Raw genomic sequence first — 17,846 nt, 5'->3', positions numbered from 1 at the left:
GCCAGGTCGCAGTTGTAAATAAGAACTTGTTCTCAACTGGCCTACCTGGTTAAATTAAAAAATATATAAAATGATATCTTAGTCATATCGTCCAGCCCTACATTACATCATGAGGTTCTCTTGGAGATTTATTTATTTATTACAAACATTACTCAGATTTTTAGATCACATATACACTGAATCAGAATTTCATTCGGTGTCATTTGAAAAACAACACTTTTTAATTCACAAGACCTGTCACATAGAACATGAGGTAAAACATCAGTAAACTGTGGAGCAACACACACGGTATAAAACACAGGTATACAAAAGCCATGCTTAGACAGGCAGTCTGAAGTGACTCAGATCTGATTTATTTTGGCATATCTGATACACATCTGATCTCTGCAAAACTGACTAAACAATTTCATAGCTTGATTCATAGTAATTGAACCTCAACTCACACATGCCCATGCACTCACTCACTCTAAAAATCTAAAAACATAATCCACAGTAAAAGATCCCTGAGGTTACTCATGACGCTGCTCAGTGCATTAAACTATACTGTCTGTTAATCCCGTCGGACCAAACATCTAAGATCTCACTCCAGGTTTCCCTGGGTCAGGAGTTAAACATGATAATGAACCTACATTTATAGTCTCTTCAGTCTGTCCAGCAGCTTGCTAGACCTGACGTTCTAGCTCAGGGGTGGGCAACTCCAGTCCTCAAGGACCTGATTGGCGTCACACTTTTTCTCCATCCTTAGCAAACGCTAATGAATCAAATTGCATTCTAAACTGATGATCATGATTAGGTAGCCTAGTGGTTAGAGTGTTGGACTAGCAACCAGAAGGTTCCAAGATCAAATCCCCAAGCTGACAAGATAAAAAATCTGTCGTTCTGTCCCTGAACAAGGCAGTTAACCCACTGCTCCTAGACCCATCATTGTAAATAAGAATATGTTCTTAACTGACTTGCCAGGTTAAATAAAATACATTTGGTGATTATTGGAGTCAGGTGTGTTAGCTGGGGCAAAACTGATACCCATCAGGCCCTGGAGGGCGAGGTGCCCACCCCTGAGCTAGAACATCAGGTAACATTGAACATTCCAAAAACAGATGACCTATTTTGGGCAAATTGTCAATGCAAACCTCAGTGAAGACCAACTGTGACCCGCAGAACAAAATACATTTGATACCCCTCCTGCCCTAGGTACAGATCTAGGATCAGCTTTCCCTCCAATCCTAACCAGGGGAGTTCGCTCTGGCCAAGGTGAGCCCATCCTGGGCAGAGTCCCTACAGGAGTGCACCTGGGTCTGGAGGAAGCTCCAGAGATGAAGCAGGTCTGTGGGTAGCAGCTTGTGGAGGACCATGATACTGTGATAGTGACAAGATAATGGTCTTAGCCACATAAGGGTTGCAAAATTTCAAAAAAAAAATACTGGTTGTAGGATTCTTGGAATTTATTCTTCTCTCATAATGCCAGGAATCTTCTAACCAGGATTCCTTATAAAATACAGGGAATTGTGGAACTCTAAAAGTAGTGCTGTATGCAAAATTGACAATGTACATTACACACTGGACAGAATACATAGATTGCACGTGACCTATGTCATACACAGTACCAGTTAAAGGTTTGGTTACGACATGATAGCAGTTCAGACGTCTTTTGTCCTCGTCTTGTCGTGTCCTGTATATATATATATTTACAACTTTTTCACATACATTTTATTTTTATTTTCCATCAACTCATCTTCAAAACACTCTCCTGCAACCCGCCTCACCAATGTATATTTATAAAAAAGTATTATTTACCTCAGATCTGTAATCCTCCAAGAAGCTAGCCAGAAACTCCAAGAAGCTAGCCTGAAACTAGCCAGAAGCTAATCCAGAAGCTAGTTCAGAAGCTAGTTAGCTCCTTTACTGGCAAATCGTTAATATTCAGCTAACCACGGTTTGTGGTCATCAGCTATCCTTTAGCTCGAAAATCTATCGCCAGTTCTGTACGGCGCGGCTCGGAACGGAACATACCGGACCAATTTTTCTCTCCATGTCCCTGGACATTCATACCCGGATCTCACAGCTAGCTAGCTGCTATCCGTGTGACCATCGGCCTTCGTCGATTCCGGAGCAAACATCAATTATTCCGGAGCTAGCAAGCTCCGTCAATCACTCCTGAGTTCCATCAATCACACCTGGGCTGCAGTCACCTATCCGGACCCGTTTTACTGCCTTCGCGGAGCCCCACCGGGCCTTCACAACTGGACTGCCGACGTTATCTACCCGAAGGAGTTATTCGGCCGGCTCCTCCGTCGCGACGTTACCTGAACGCCCATCTGCGGCCTGCTAACCGTTAGCTGTCTTACCGGCTGCTATCTGAATAGACAATCGGACAATTTTTTATTATTATTTTTTATTTTTTTTATTATTTTTTAAAATTATTATTATTATCTTTTCTTCTTGGGCCTCTATAACTATATCTATTGTTTTTATTTTTGTTGTTGTTGTGTGATTTGGATTAATCCCCTCTACCACACGGAACCCCACTAATCTACTGACGGAACGTAAGGGGTGGCTAACAGACCTCCATCCTATGCTAGCTTGCTACCGATGCCCTGGCTAGCTGTCTAAATCACCAACCAACCTCTCCACTCACCGGACCCTTTTGATCACTCGACTAAGCATGCCTATCCTTAATGTCAATATGTCTTGTCCATTTCTGTTCTGGTTAGTGTTTATTGGCTTATTTCACTGTAGAGCCTCTAGTCCTGCTCACTATACCTTATCCAACCTATTAGTTCCACCACCCACACATGCAATGACATCTCCTGGTTTCAACGATGTTTCTAGAGACAATATCTCTCTCTTCATCACTCAATACCTAGGTTTACCTCCACTGTATTCACATCCTACCATACATTTGTCTGTACATTATACCTTGATGCTATTTTATCGCCCCCAGAAACCTCCTTTTACTCTATGTTCCAGACGTTCTAGACGACCAATTCTCATAGCTTTTAGCCGTACCCTTATTCTACTCCTCCTATGTTCCTCTGGCGATGTAGAGGTGAATCCAGGCCCTGCAGTGCCTAGCTCCACTCCTATTCCCCAGGCGCTCTCTTTTGACGACTTCTGTAACCGTAATAGCCTTGGTTTCATGCATGTTAACATTAGAAGCCTCCTCCCTAAGTTTGTTCTATTCACTGCTTTAGCACACTCTGCCAACCCGGATGTTCTAGCTGTGTCTGAATCCTGGCTTAGGAAGACCACCAAAAATTCTGAAGTTTTAATTCCAAACTACAACATTTTCAGACAAGATAGAACTGCCAAAGGGGGCGGTGTTGCAATTTACTGCAAAGATAGCCTGCAGAGTTCTGTCCTACTATCCAGGTCTGTACCCAAACAATTTGAACTTCTACTTTTAAAAATCCACCTCTCTAAAAACAAGTCTCTCACCGTTGCCGCCTGCTATAGACCACCCTCTGCCCCCAGCTGTGCTCTGGACACCATATGTGAACTGATTGCCCCCCATCTATCTTCAGAGTTCGTGCTGCTAGGCGACCTAAACTGGAACATGCTTAACACCCCAGCCATCCTACAATCTAAACTTGATGCCCTCAATCTCACACAAATAATCAATGAACCTACCAGGTACCTCCCCAAAACCTTAAACACGGGCACCCTCATAGATATCATCCTAACCAACTTCCCCTCTAAATACACCTCTGCTGTCTTCAACCAAGATCTCAGCGATCACTGCCTCATTGCCTGCATCCGTAATGGGTCAGCGGTCAAACGACCTCCACTCATCACTGTAAAACGCTCCCTGAAACACTTCTGCGAGCAGGCCTTTCTAATCGACCTGGCCGGGGTATCCTGGAAGGATATTGATCTCATCCCGTCAGTAGAGGATGCCTGGATATTTTTTAAAAATGCCTTCCTAACCATCTTAAATAAACATGCCCCATTCAAGAAATTTAGAACCAGGAACAGATATAGCCCTTGGTTCTCCCCAGACCTGACTGCCCTTAACCAACACAAAAACATCCTATGGCGTTCTGCATTAGCATCGAACAGCCCCCGTGATATGCAGCTGTTCAGGGAAGCTAGAAACCATTATACACAGGCAGTTAGAAAAGCCAAGGCTAGCTTTTTCAAGCAGAAATTTGCTTCCTGCAACACTAACTCAAAAAAGTTCTGGGACACTGTAAAGTCCATGGAGAATAAGAACACCTCCTCCCAGCTGCCCACTGCACTGAAGATAGGAAACACTGTCACCACTGATAAATCCACCATAATTGAGAATTTCAATAAGCATTTTTCTACGGCTGGCCATGCTTTCCACCTGGCTACTCCTACCCCGGACAACAGCACTGCACCCCCAACAGCAACTCGCCCAAGCCTTCCCCATTTCTCCTTCTCCCAAATCCATTCAGCTGATGTTCTGAAAGAGCTGCAAAATCTGGACCCCTACAAATCAGCCGGGCTAGACAATCTGGACCCTTTCTTTCTAAAATTATCTGCCGAAATTGTTGCCACCCCTATTACTAGCCTGTTCAACCTCTCTTTCGTGTCGTCTGAGATTCCCAAAGATTGGAAAGCAGCTGCGGTCATCCCCCTCTTCAAAGAGGGGGACACTCTTGACCCAAACTGCTACAGACCTATATCTATCCTACCGTGCCTTTCTAAGGTCTTCGAAAGCCAAGTCAACAAACAGATTACCGACCATTTCGAATCTCACCATACCTTCTCTGCTATGCAATCTGGTTTCAGAGCTGGTCATGGGTGCACCTCAGCCACGCTCAAGGTCCTAAACGATATCTTAACCGCCATCGATAAGAAACATTACTGTGCAGCCGTATTCATTGATCTGGCCAAGGCTTTCGACTCTGTCAATCACCATATCCTCATCGGCAGACTCGACAGCCTTGGTTTCTCAAATGATTGCCTCGCCTGGTTCACCAACTACTTCTCTGATAGAGTTCAGTGTGTCAAATCGGAGGGTCTGCTGTCCGGACCTCTGGCAGTCTCTATGGGGGTGCCACAGGGTTCAATTCTTGGACCGACTCTCTTCTCTGTATACATCAATGAGGTCGCTCTTGCTGCTGGTGAGTCCCTGATCCACCTCTACGCAGACGACACCATTCTGTATACTTCCGGCCCTTCTTTGGACACTGTGTTAACAACCCTCCAGGCAAGCTTCAATGCCATACAACTCTCCTTCCGTGGCCTCCAATTGCTCTTAAATACAAGTAAAACTAAATGCATGCTCTTCAACCGATCGCTACCTGCACCTACCCGCCTGTCCAACATCACTACTCTGGACGGCTCTGACTTAGAATACGTGGACAACTACAAATACTTAGGTGTCTGGTTAGACTGTAAACTCTCCTTCCAGACCCATATCAAACATCTCCAATCCAAAGTTAAATCTAGAATTGGCTTCCTATTTCGCAACAAAGCATCCTTCACTCATGCTGCCAAACATACCCTTGTAAAACTGACCATCCTACCAATCCTCGACTTTGGCGATGTCATTTACAAAATAGCCTCCAATACCCTACTCAACAAATTGGATGCAGTCTATCACAGTGCAATCCGTTTTATCACCAAAGCCCCATATACTACCCACCATTGCGACCTGTACGCTCTCGTTGGCTGGCCCTCGCTTCATACTCGTCGCCAAACCCACTGGCTCCATGTCATCTACAAGACCCTGCTAGGTAAAGTCCCCCCTTATCTCAGCTCGCTGGTCACCATAGCATCTCCCACCTGTAGCACACGCTCCAGCAGGTATATCTCTCTAGTCACCCCCAAAACCAATTCTTTCTTTGGCCGCCTCTCCTTCCAGTTCTCTGCTGCCAATGACTGGAACGAACTACAAAAATCTCTGAAACTGGAAACACTTATCTCCCTCACTAGCTTTAAGCACCAACTGTCAGAGCAGCTCACAGAATACTGCACCTGTACATAGCCCACCTATAATTTAGCCCAAACAACTACCTCTTTCCCAACTGTATTTAATTTTTATTTATTTATTTATTTTGCTCCTTTGCACCCCATTATCTTTTTATTTCTACTTTGCACATTCGTCCATTGCAAAACTACCATTCCAGTATTTTACTTGCTATATTGTATTTACTTTGCCATCATGGCCTTTTTTGCCTTTACCTCCCTTCTCACCTCATTTGCTCACATTGTATATAGACTTGTTTATACTGCATTATTGACTGTATGTTTGTTTTTACTCCATGTGTAACTCTGTGTCGTTTTATCTGTCGAACTGCTTTGCTTTATCTTGGCCAGGTCGCAATTGTAAATGAGAACTTGTTCTCAACTTGCCTACCTGGTTAAATAAAGGTAAAATAAATAAATAAATAAATAAAATGATTCCATATGTTATTTCATAGTTTGTCTTCACTATTATTCTACAATGCATAAAATAGTACAAAATAAAGACCAACCCTTGAATGAGAAGGTGTGTCCAAACTTTTGACTGGTACTGAATATTGTACACGTCTCGTACAGCCAAGAACGTAACACACTGGTCCTTACACATCCTGGCGCACCTGACAGAACTCGGCTACTTGTTGCCGTTTAGGCGTTTGTTAGACATGGAAACGAAGGAGTACTTTTACCTGTTGAGGTAGTGACAGGGGTGGCGGGAGGGAGAGTACTCCACAGGCATGAAGCCAGGATGGTTTCTGGCTGATAGGTTAGCTGCCTGGAGAGAGACGGAGCAGATAGAGGTGGAAGAGAAATGAGGCAGAGAGAAAGAAGGGGGGGGGGTATAATTTTGTTACATTTGCTTATGTGAGTTTGTCCATTGTGGGGAGTATCCCAAATGGCACCCTATTCCCTATATAGTGCACTACTTTATACCAGGGCCCATAGGGTAGTGCACTACTTAATACCAGGGCCCATAGGGTAGTGCACTACTTAATACCAGGGCCCATAGGGTAGTGCACTACTTAATACCAGGGCCCATAGGGTAGTGCACTACTTAATACCAGGGCCCATAGGGTAGTGCACTACTTAATACCAGGGCCTATAGGGTAGTGCACTACTTAAGACCAGGGCCCATAGGATAGTGCACTACTTTGACCAGGGCTCTACGGAGGAGTAGGGTCCTGGGGCGGCAGGTAGCCTAGTGGTTTAGAGCACTGGATTTTATTCTTATTCGGTTATCGGTTTGGACCAGTAACCGAAAGGTTGCAAGATCAAATCCCCAAGCTGACAAGGTAAAAATCTGTTGTTCTGCCCCTGAACAAGGCAGTTAACCCACTGTTCCTAGACCAGTTAACCCACTGTTCCTAGACCAGTTAACCCACTGTTCCTAGACCAGTTAACCCACTGTTCCTAGACCAGTTAACCCACTGTTCCTAGACCAGTTAACCCACTGTTCCTAGGCCGTCATTGTGAAATAAGAATTTGTTCTTAACTGACTTGCCAGGTTAAAGAAAAGGTACAAATAAAATGTTGTGGCTCAAGGAATGACCTGCGTCTACCTGTATATTCCTAAATGACCAAATATTATTGAAATTACATTTTTGCGCGTGATGGTGATAATCAGTCTAAAACTCATCCAATCAACCAAAGAACTCACCTGTGCGACCATGCCGACGTAGGCATCGTCGATGGGGAAGAGAGGCACCCTGGTGGAGGCGTGGAGGAGAAGAGAGAGGGCATCTCTGGAGAGGAGGTAGCCTCCACCCCCAGCGTAGGGAGGGTAGGGGCCAAGGTACAAGGAGTAGGGGACGTAGTACTTATTCCACCATATACGCACAGGATAGGTTTCGACAAAGATACGTCCCATGTAGAGAGGCTGGGGAGACCCTGTTCCTCGCTCTCTCCCTGCCCCTCCCTCTGTTCCTCGCCCTCTCCCTCCCTCTGTTCCTCGCTCTCTCCCTGCCCCTCCCTCTCTCGTTGCCCCTGGTCCTATCACTCTCTTCATCTCAGTCCCCCTCCTCATCCCTCTCTCTCCCCCTATCTCCGTCTCTCCCTTTTGTCCTCTCCTCATCCCTCTCCCTCCCCTTATCAATGTCTCTCCCCCTATCTCCGTCTCTCCCTCTTCTTCTCTCCTCATCCCTGTCTCCCTGTTCTGTAGGAACCCCACCACTCTCTCCACATCCACGTAAACGTCATCGTCCCCCTTTAGAATATAGAGAACGGTTGTAGAACACTCCTGGTGGAACCAGTTCCAGAACAGAACCTCTTTCAGAGTCACATTGAAAAATGATTCTCGGAACTCCCACTGGAGAATGTCCCCGTATCTCTCACTCTCCTCCCCCACATCTGGGTCTCCCCCCTCCTCCCCCCTGTCTCTTCCCAGGCCCAGTAGAAACACCCTCCTCACGCCCTGGCCTCTCCACTCCCTCTCCCTGCCCCAGGTGGCTCGTATGGCAGCCCGGCGGTCAGAGTTGGCAGGGTGGGACTTGATTGCTAGGAGCAGAAGGATGGGGCTGGCTTCAATGTCGTGGTTGGAATCAGGGTAGAGGGACCAGGGGTTGGGTCTGGGGTGACTGGGTCCAGGGTTAAATTTGGAGTTGGGGGGATGGAGGAGGCAGCAGCGAGGCCGTCTGAGGAGGGGGTAGGAGCGGACATGTCTGAAATGTAGGAAGACCTGGTGCAGCGCAGAGGGGCTCTGGGGACCATTCAAAGAGCTGAAGAAGAAGCAGAAGAAGAAGTAGAAATGATCATGAAGTCATGATTTATATTATATCTGTCTGTCGTATCACCCACCTGTAGAGTAGCAGCAGAGCCAGGGAGGAGGAAAGAGACAGGACAACCAGTCTGGAGACACCAGGCCTGGGGAGCAGTATCCTAATACAGCCTAGATGGAGGGAGGGTAAGGGGAATGGATTGTGGGAGAGAGGGATGGATTGAGGAGGTACTAATATATACACACACACAAAAGTATGTGGACACCCCTTTCAAATGAATGGATTTGGCTATTTCGGCCACACCCGTTGCTGACAAGTGTATAAAATTGAGCACACAACCATGCAATCTTCACAGACAAACATTGACAGTAGAATGGTCTTACTGAACTGCTCAGTGACTTTCCAAGTGGCACCGTCATAGGACGCCACCTTTCCAACAAGTCAGTTCCTCAAATTTCTGCCCTGCTGCCCCGGTCAACTGTAAGTGTTGTTACTGTGAAGTGGAAACGTCTTGGAGCAACAATGACTCAGCCGCATAGTGGTAGGCCTTACAAGCTCACAGAACAGGACCACTGAGTGTTGAAACATGTAAAAATCGTCTGTCCTCGGTTGCAACACTCACTACCGAGTTCCAAACTGCCTCTGGAAGCAACGCCACGAGCTTCATGATATGGAATGTCAGTTTAGTTCCTGAAATGGATTTGACACTAACCCTAGGCGAGTCCAGTGAGATATCATACATTTTGAATGTAATACATTTTTTATCAATGCTTTTTTTGTGGCAGAAATGCCTTCTGGAACATGTGAACTTTCATGTGCCTTAATAACAAACTTGTTTGCCATCTGTAAATACAAATACAATTGTTAAATTACGAGCCTTGTTGGTTTAGCCACAGAAAAAGCCAGGAACCTTCCCACTAGCCATGATTGGATGAGATAATCAGTGGGCTGGACATGCCGAGAGATGAGTTTCAGATTGGTTTGCGGTGTTTCGAAAGATATAAGGACTGCAAATATGTTGCTACTGCTCTCAACAACATCGCTGCCTTTAATTTATCAGGCGCTATCGACAAAAGTCAGTGGGAAAAATTGTGATGACTACTTTCTGGAGGACGATCGTGCCATACTAACCCTCTCGGAATATGTAAATGAATCAGACGATGAGGAAATACCTGATTTAGGTTAAAAAAAATGTTTTTACATTTTCTTTAAAGAAGACACTAGTCCTTACAGTGACCGTAGAAGCAGAGTACGATAAAGAGATGAATAGAATTCTGACGTTTGATTGCAAAATGCATAGGGAGTCAAAGAGAACACAGAAGGCTGTTGTATAAAACACCTGGCTCCGGATTACATCTTCAAACTAAGGGCAACCACGGCATCTGTGACAGAGGGGGAGAAAGATCGGATTATTATTATGCCATTGCACATGGTCATTGTGAACCAGAGTGACTGGACACAACGGGCCACGCAAGCTGTACAAACAAAGTGGAAAATACCCAGGACGTCTTATTTAATGAAAGGGGGTTCAGTCTGCATCGAAGCGCTCATCCAAGTATACAGGTAGGAGTCTAGCTACAGTGTCAGATATTATACGTTTCTAAATTTGTCAGGAAGTTGTTTTCATTGCAAGTTAAAGCTTACTGTTAGCTAGCTAGCTGACGGTAGATGGCTGGCTTGCTACATAACATTAGGTGTATTTTCTGTGTGTAGTGATATCTCAGAATGCCATTTTGCATTGCTATTCATAGCTTAATGTTAGCTAGCTAACTAGTAAACCAAATAGGTTCAATGTTAACTTTAGCTAGCTATGACAATCGGTATGTGTTTGCTAGTACTCTATCAATTGGGATTATGGTTCATTGTTTAGCTAGCTAGCTGACCCATCAAGTTAGCCAGGTGTCTGGCACTGATTACGGCCATTCAGGTCCCATCTACTATCCTTCTGACCCTATGTAGCCAGGTCCCATCTACTATCCTTCTGACCCTATGTAGCCAGGTCCCATCTACTATCCATCTGACCCTATGTAGCCAGGTCCCATCTACTATCCTTCTGACCCTATGTAGCCAGGTCCCATCTACTATCCTTCTGACCCTATGTAGCCAGGTCCCATCTACTATCCTTCTGACCCTATGTAGCCAGGTCCCATCTACTATCCTTCTGACCCTATGTAGCCAGGTCCCATCTACTATCCTTCTGACCCTATGTAGCCAGGTCCCATCTACTATCCTTCTGACCCTATGTAGCCAGGTCCCATCTACTATCCTTCTGACCCTATGTAGCCAGGTCCCATCTACTATCCTTCTGACCCTATGTAGCCAGGTCCCATCTACTATCCTTCTGACCCTATGTAGCCAGGTCCCATCTACTATCCTTCTGACCCTATGTAGCCAGGTCCCATCTACTATCCTTCTGACCCTATGTAGCCAGGTCCCATCTACTATCCTTCTGACCCTATGTAGCCAGGTCCCATCTACTATCCTTCTGACCCTATGTAGCCAGGTCCCATCTACTATCCTTCTGACCCTATGTAGCCAGGTCCCATCTACTTTTTAACTACTCGCAAGCCTGTCTTGTTTGGTGTCTACTGTGAAGGAATACCACAACAAGTCAACAAGTCATCAACTAGGGAGTTGGGAAACACGTGTGGACCTGAATAGTGATAACTGCAGTGGCCAAAACAATAACAACTTTGTGCTCTGGTATTGCGCTTGGCGGACCATACACAAGCTCCACCACAGTCTGGACCTTCACTTCCTGATCACAGGCCACACCAAGTCCCCCCCCCCCCGACTGGTGCTTTGGCCTCATCAAGCAGTGCTTCAGAAAGACCAGAGTGAACACTGTCTGAGACTGACAGGCGTCAACATCCCACAGCTGGTTGAACTGGAGGATGATACGGTGCTGGTGGAAAGCGGTGGCTGGCAACAACACCTGACTCCGTACTTCAGGCCACTGCCACAGATCAAGCAGTACCCGCACTTCAGGTGAAAATAATCCTCATCGCATTGTATGAGGTTATTATTCTTATCTAAACTTAGGGGGTGAATTGATGTTGTGCGAAGTTGTAATGTTAATGTTAATGTAATTAATAATCTATTTCCTGTTTGGTTATTTCCTGTTTTACATCTTCGATGCTTTGGAGCCTTGTCACCAAGGAGCGTTCAGACTCAGTCGGGACCAGGTTTTAGCTGCTGCGCAACGCTGACATCCTTCCTCCCGTAGATGGCCTGCTATGTACAAGCTCCACCTGGACTGGACACAGCTCGACAAAATGTATGTTTTTCAGAAGATCAGAGTTTTGCGATGAAGAGGCTATGGACATCACATGCCCCGCACCAAAGTCCAGGGCAGGACGGAAACCGTCTCTCTGAATATAGATTATTGTTCATTAATGTTTTGGACGGACCAGTCATCAGCACTACCTGCAGTGCCTTTATTCAAATGACTCTCCTAACACACACACCATATGTTGTTGCTACAATTGTTTTTTAAATCCTGCTGCTTAGGCATTTTACCCCTGGTTGTATAACTACCTAATCTATCATCAATATTGTTTTTGCACATAATGTATATTATTTTATTTATACGAAAAAATATCCAGGTAAATATAAAGTATTGTAGGCTATGACTTTTAGTCTTAATCTTTACTAGGCTATGACTTTTAGTCTTAATCTTTACTAGGCTATGACTTTTAGTCTTAATCTTTACTACACTACTCACTGTTTAGCACATTACCTCACATGCGAATACTTAAAGAGATTAGGTAGGACTGGTTTAAGAGGTTGTGAACAATGCTGAATGGGTGTAGACAAAGGAGAACTCTCCAGTAGGTACCAGAACATTCAAAGGCCATTTTCTCAAAAGTTGCATTACAAGTTTATCAATTTTCGAACCAGAATTACTTTCCCATCGTTCCTAAAAACAAATGCAGTGTATGATATACCATTTTGTAGCTCTGTGTCTCTGTTTTTATCCAATGTAAAAATAAAAAATGTAATGCACATGTTGCTACATAAGACCGAATCAAGGTGTTCGGTCACATTTAGCCTACATGATGATGTAAAGTGGTTGTTTGGAAACAACAGTAGTTGCAACATAATGATGGCATCGAAAACACTATTAGCGCGCGACTTTTCTTTTTCTTTTAGTGGAAACAAAATAGCTCAACAACGCAGCATTTGGCGACTTCAAACGGAATGAAGAGAGAAGAGTCCTTACTTTCGCGGAAGTGCAACGCTTCTTCAGCAATCGGTCGTCACAGCATGCTAGTTATAAACCGCACTTATTTCTACATGTCTCTTGTTTAAAATGTGATGTTTAAACCTAACCTTAACCACACTGCTTACCTCATGCCTAACCTTAAACTAAAAGCAAAAACTAAGTTAATTCATTTGTAGGATATCGTTAACTTTGACTTTGTGACTGTGCTATCTAGTGGAAGCATCATTCATACATTCTCTTATAGCAACATTAAAAGCAGGATGAAACAAGTAATGCCATAAGGTTGTATCATGGTGCTAAACAGAAATAAGCTAATTGAATCGCACTTACCCTTGGTTATCATCGTACGTCTATTTGGCTTGTCAAATGTCAACACTATTCCACAGCGACGTCGTTTTAACTCTACCAAAGAAGTTAATGATTGGCCAACTTCCTCTAAACTCACTTACCGCATAAGCTTTACACCGCGGTTTAATACTGGCCTTGTTTGAGTGCAAACGAAAGTCGGGGAGGTGCATCTCTGACAGCCAAAGCCGGAGACTGGTGTGGTTTTCCAACAGCAAGGCTCAGTGCAACATGGCAGTGGTGCCATTGTTTATAAAACTCTTTTGTAATGTTCGAAATAAACAGACCTCTGTCTCCCATATCACACACTCTCAAACTCAGCAAAAAAAAAAAAAAGGTCCCCTTTTCAGGACCCTGTCTTTCAAAGATAATTTGTAAAAATCCAAATAACTTCACAGATCTTCATTGTAAAATTGTTTTAACACTGTTTCCCATGCTTGTTCAATGAACCATAAACAATTAATGAACATGCACCTGTGGAACGGTCATTAAAACACTAACAGCTTACAGAAGGTAGGCAGTTAAGGTCACAGTTATGAAAACTTAGGACACTAAAGAGGCCTTTCTACTGACTCTAAAAAACACCAAAAGAAAGATGCCCAGGGTCCATGCTCATCTGTGTGAACGTGCCTTAGGCATGCTGCAAGGAGGCATGAGGACTGCAGATGTGGCCAGGGCAATAAATTGCAATGTCCATACTGTGAGACGCCTAAGACAGCACTACAGGGCAGACAGCTGATTGTCCTCACAGTGGCAGACCACGTGTAACAACACCTGCACAGGATCGGTACATCCGAACATCACACCTGCGGGACAGGTACAGGATGGCAACAACAACTGCCCGAGTTACACCAGGAACGCACAATCCCTCCATCAGTGCTGAGTCTGTCCGCAATAGGTTGAGAGAGGCTGGACTTAGGGCTTGTAGGCAGGTTGTAAGGCAGGTCCTCATCAGACATCACCGGCAACAATATCGCCTCTGGGCACAAACCCACTGTCGCTGGACCAGACAGGACTGGTAAAAGGTTATCTTCTCTGACTAGTTGCGGTTTTGTCTCACCAGGGGTGATGGTCGGATTCTCGTTTATCGTTGAAGGAATGTTACACCGAGGCCTGTACTCTGTTTTTTAAACAAACATTATTATTTTAATTTTTTATATTTGTACAGTTTTTCCAGATGTATTATGGGATATGGAGGGATATTTTGAGAATACAGTATACGTGGAAGGCCAACCCCCCCTAAAAAAAATAACAGTTTTATAATTCTATTTTACTCATTTTGTCTGAGAGAACATTTTGCAGTTTTAAAGCTAATTTCCTGGAAAAAATAAAAAATGTCCATGGAGCATAGTGGAAAAAATAGCTTGTTTAATAGCTCACCTCATGATATTCCTCACATTTTGCCATGAGAATGACAGAACATGTTGCAGTTTTAAAGTTGAACTGTCTCCTAGAACCAACTTATACACTTATAAAGGGCCTATGTGTCATCAATATGAGTCAGAAACATTGATTCTAGTATCAAAATGAACCATGAAGTGTAAATAGGATAATTTTGGTCATAAAGCCAGTATCTTTCAAAACAACATTTGGAAGTGACTGCATCGTAACGGGTAGGGATGGGATAGTTATGAATTACTTACCGGCCCAGTTTTACCAATGATGTCCATTTGCCCAGAGACAACAAGGTGGTGTCCGCCCCCAGCTTCCTCCTGTTGTGGGCAATGCATGCACACTTTCTCGGCATAGGAGTGAAAATCGACTTGCCTATAGCTGGTGCAGATTTCTAATGCATTCAACAATATTGTGCAAGATGTCAAGGAAGGGATTATTTACAACAAACATACAACATGATGGCTGTGACTGGTGTGTGGCTATGATAACCGTGATGTAACTAGCCAAATATATAGCCTCTCCCTAATGTGGAATGTCACAGAGAGGAAGAGTTGCATGCCTAACGTTACACCTGGCGACCCGTTTTGACAGGACCCAACGCCAGCCAGCTTGTCGTCGATATTGTAAGAATTGCATTCACATCGTGTGAAGGCGAAGGAGAGTCGTTTGGGGACCCATTACGAAAACGAAAGTTTAGCTAGTTAGCCAAGTAATTTAAACTCGGACAAAGATAATGATAACTAACCCAGATTTGCAATTTAGGTAGCTAGCTACTTTTATGAAAACAGGTATATTGTTTGGGTTAGCAGTCGGTAACTCAGGACCTGTCGGCAGTCTGCCTTTAATGGAAGTGGGAGTCATGATCAAGGGTTAGGTTAAAACTAGCTATATAGGTTAAAACTAGCTATATAGGTTAAAACTAGCTATATAGGTTAAAACTGGCTATATAGGTTAAAACTGGCTATATAGGTTAAAACTAGCTATATAGGTTAAAACTAGCTATATAGGTTAAAACTAGCTATATAGGTTAAAACTGGCTATATAGGTTAAAACTAGCTATATAGGTTAAAACTGGCTATATAGGTTAAAACTAGCTATATAGGTTAAAACTAGCTAACATTCAGGGTCTTCGTCTCCTACTAGTGCTACAAACAACCCGTTCTCAAAAAAGTATATTGTGTATTTTCTAAGGCATAAATGAATGAAGGATGGTATATGTCTAGCCCCGAGTACCAGTCTTACAGTAGCGTTACACGGCTGGTTGCATAGTAATACCACCTTCAGCATCACTGGTCTGACTCTATTCTGTACTTACAGTCCCTCTATTAGTATCATCACTAAACATATATATATAATATCCGCTATATGTTTATTGAGTGATTATATTTGATTTAATTCACAGGCTATTTACATGACCTGGTGGATCTGTTGTTCAGTAGTGTGGTGGGAACCCCCTCCCATATCAGGAGCAGAATGCTGAGGCAGAATGTGGCCAGGCACCAGTCCCACTTCAGGTTGGTCAGGTTTGATCTGGTCAAGCGTCAAAATACTGTCTGTCCTGGAATTCCCCTGTCAGCCATTGATGTAATCAGCACTGTGCTGTCAACTCTACTTTGTTTTTCTACAGCTGGAGGAGTCCTCTGACCAAAAGACCGGGGGGAGATGTGTTTTTTTCAAACCTGTCAGAGAACCGTTTTATATGGGATGACTCACATGTACCACCAGACAAAACGCCGATAGGTACAGTATCTGTATCGGCTGTGAATGACGACTCACATGTACCACCAGACAAAACGCCGATAGGTACAGTATCTGTATCGGCTGTGAATGACGACTCACATGTACCACCAGACAAAACGCCGATAGGTACAGTATCTGTATCGGCTGTGAATGACGACTCACATGTACCACCAGACAAAACGCCGATAGGTACAGTATCTGTATCGGCTGTGAATGAATGGGCTGTTGGAAGTCAGCACCACGTTCAGCAGGACACAATGTTGGCCAACGTTCAGATAGAAATGCATGACGTATTCAATTCGAATTGACCACATCCCATATTTATTTTTATATATATATAAAAAGAAGTAAACTTTGGAAAGAAATAGCTTTGTTTTGATGTCATTGAAATTAAATATATATATTTTTCAATTATAGAATTGGAATTTCATTTTACTTCCTGCACTGATGGTAGCCTAGAGGTTACAGTTTTCGACCATCTCTTACACACTAAAAGTGGTACTTGAGGAACTCTCAGTGAAACCATTAACTCATGTGCCTCATCTTCACACCAAGTCTGCAAAACTACAAGCACATTTATCTGCTTTACAGTTTGCAAATTGTAAAACACACGTCTTCCTGAACACTGTTCTCTACATTAGACGCATCATTCAAAAGTAACAGATCTTGTGTTTCGTTTTGGGGAAAAAACTACCATTCAAAATGTACCCTATGACCTACACACCGTGCTGACAGTGTGAAAACACTTATAGCTGATTTCTTCGCTTAGAAATCAGAGCTTTGGCACTATAAATAGGCTTCAGGTTGGCTTTCTTGGTTTGGACAACAATGGAGGCCAATTAAAGGAGAGAGAGTTAGAGAAAGAGGAGTGAGAGTCAGAGGGGGACGAAGATGAGGAGGAGGCCTGTGGTGACATAGACAAGGGGGCGTGCCAGGGCTGAATACGCCACTCCAGATGCTACTCCCCCCCCCCCCCCTGTTTAGCCAGAGAGAACATCGCCTGTGATGTTGTTGAGGCGCTGTGGCCAGACCCAAATAGGAGACAGGATGCACCTTTTTCTTCATAGTAACAAGCCTATTTGTCTTCTACTGGATGTGTTTTGTCTGTGTTGTGTGTTTTGTCTGTGTTGTGTGTTTTGGCGTGTTGTGTGTTTTGGCGTGTTGTGTGTTTTGGCGTGTTGTGTGTTTTGGCGTGTTGTGTGTTTTGGCGTGTTGCGTGTTTTGGGGGTTTTGTGTGTAGAGTCTCGAGAAAAGGAGCCATAGTCTCAGAAATCATGTGGACGCAACTGTCAAAAACTGTAAGAGTAAGTGAAAGGTTGTTGGTTAGAATCCCTGAGCCGACAAAGGTGGACAAATGTGCTTCTTCTGAGAAAGGCAGTTAACCCCAGATAACAGCTACTCCTCGACCACCGATGTAGTCGATAACACTTGAAACCAGGCCCTGACCTTTGCCCTCACCTGGAGAAGTGTTTTCCTCAGGTATGCGTGCCACGCTTCCG

The 17,846-nt window shown here is 44.1% G+C and overlaps 1 protein-coding gene across 1 annotated transcript; it reads right to left on the bottom strand.

Annotated features, from left to right (window-relative positions):
• Positions 1-187: 187 nt before the first annotated feature.
• LOC109906312 (N-acetyllactosaminide beta-1,3-N-acetylglucosaminyltransferase 3) lies at positions 188-13,463 on the bottom strand. The gene is made up of 5 exons (XM_031791766.1): positions 13,198-13,463; positions 8,722-8,812; positions 7,586-8,642; positions 6,618-6,703; positions 188-1,356 (listed from the first exon to the last, which is right to left on the bottom strand). The coding sequence occupies exons 1-5, from the start codon at positions 13,208-13,210 to the stop codon at positions 1,224-1,226; spliced, it is 1,380 nt and encodes a 459-aa protein (XP_031647626.1). The 5' UTR covers positions 13,211-13,463; the 3' UTR covers positions 188-1,223.
• Positions 13,464-17,846: the final 4,383 nt, after the last annotated feature.

This window comes from Oncorhynchus kisutch, linkage group LG16 (assembly GCF_002021735.2).
Source record: "Oncorhynchus kisutch isolate 150728-3 linkage group LG16, Okis_V2, whole genome shotgun sequence".
Taxonomy (NCBI): domain Eukaryota; kingdom Metazoa; phylum Chordata; class Actinopteri; order Salmoniformes; family Salmonidae; genus Oncorhynchus; species Oncorhynchus kisutch.
This window is presented reverse-complemented; position numbering and strand designations above follow the sequence as displayed.

What these genes read in the sequence shown, in the direction of transcription:
- LOC109906312 (XM_031791766.1), bottom strand. An exon ending in ACGTCGGCATGGTCGCACAG is followed by an intron (nt 6,704 to 7,585) that starts GTGAGTTCTTTG and finishes GTCTCTCTCCAG; the next exon opens with GCAGCTAACCTATCAGCCAG. An exon ending in CCCTGTCACTACCTCAACAG is followed by an intron (nt 1,357 to 6,617) that starts GTAAAAGTACTC and finishes TCACTATCACAG; the next exon opens with TATCATGGTCCTCCACAAGC.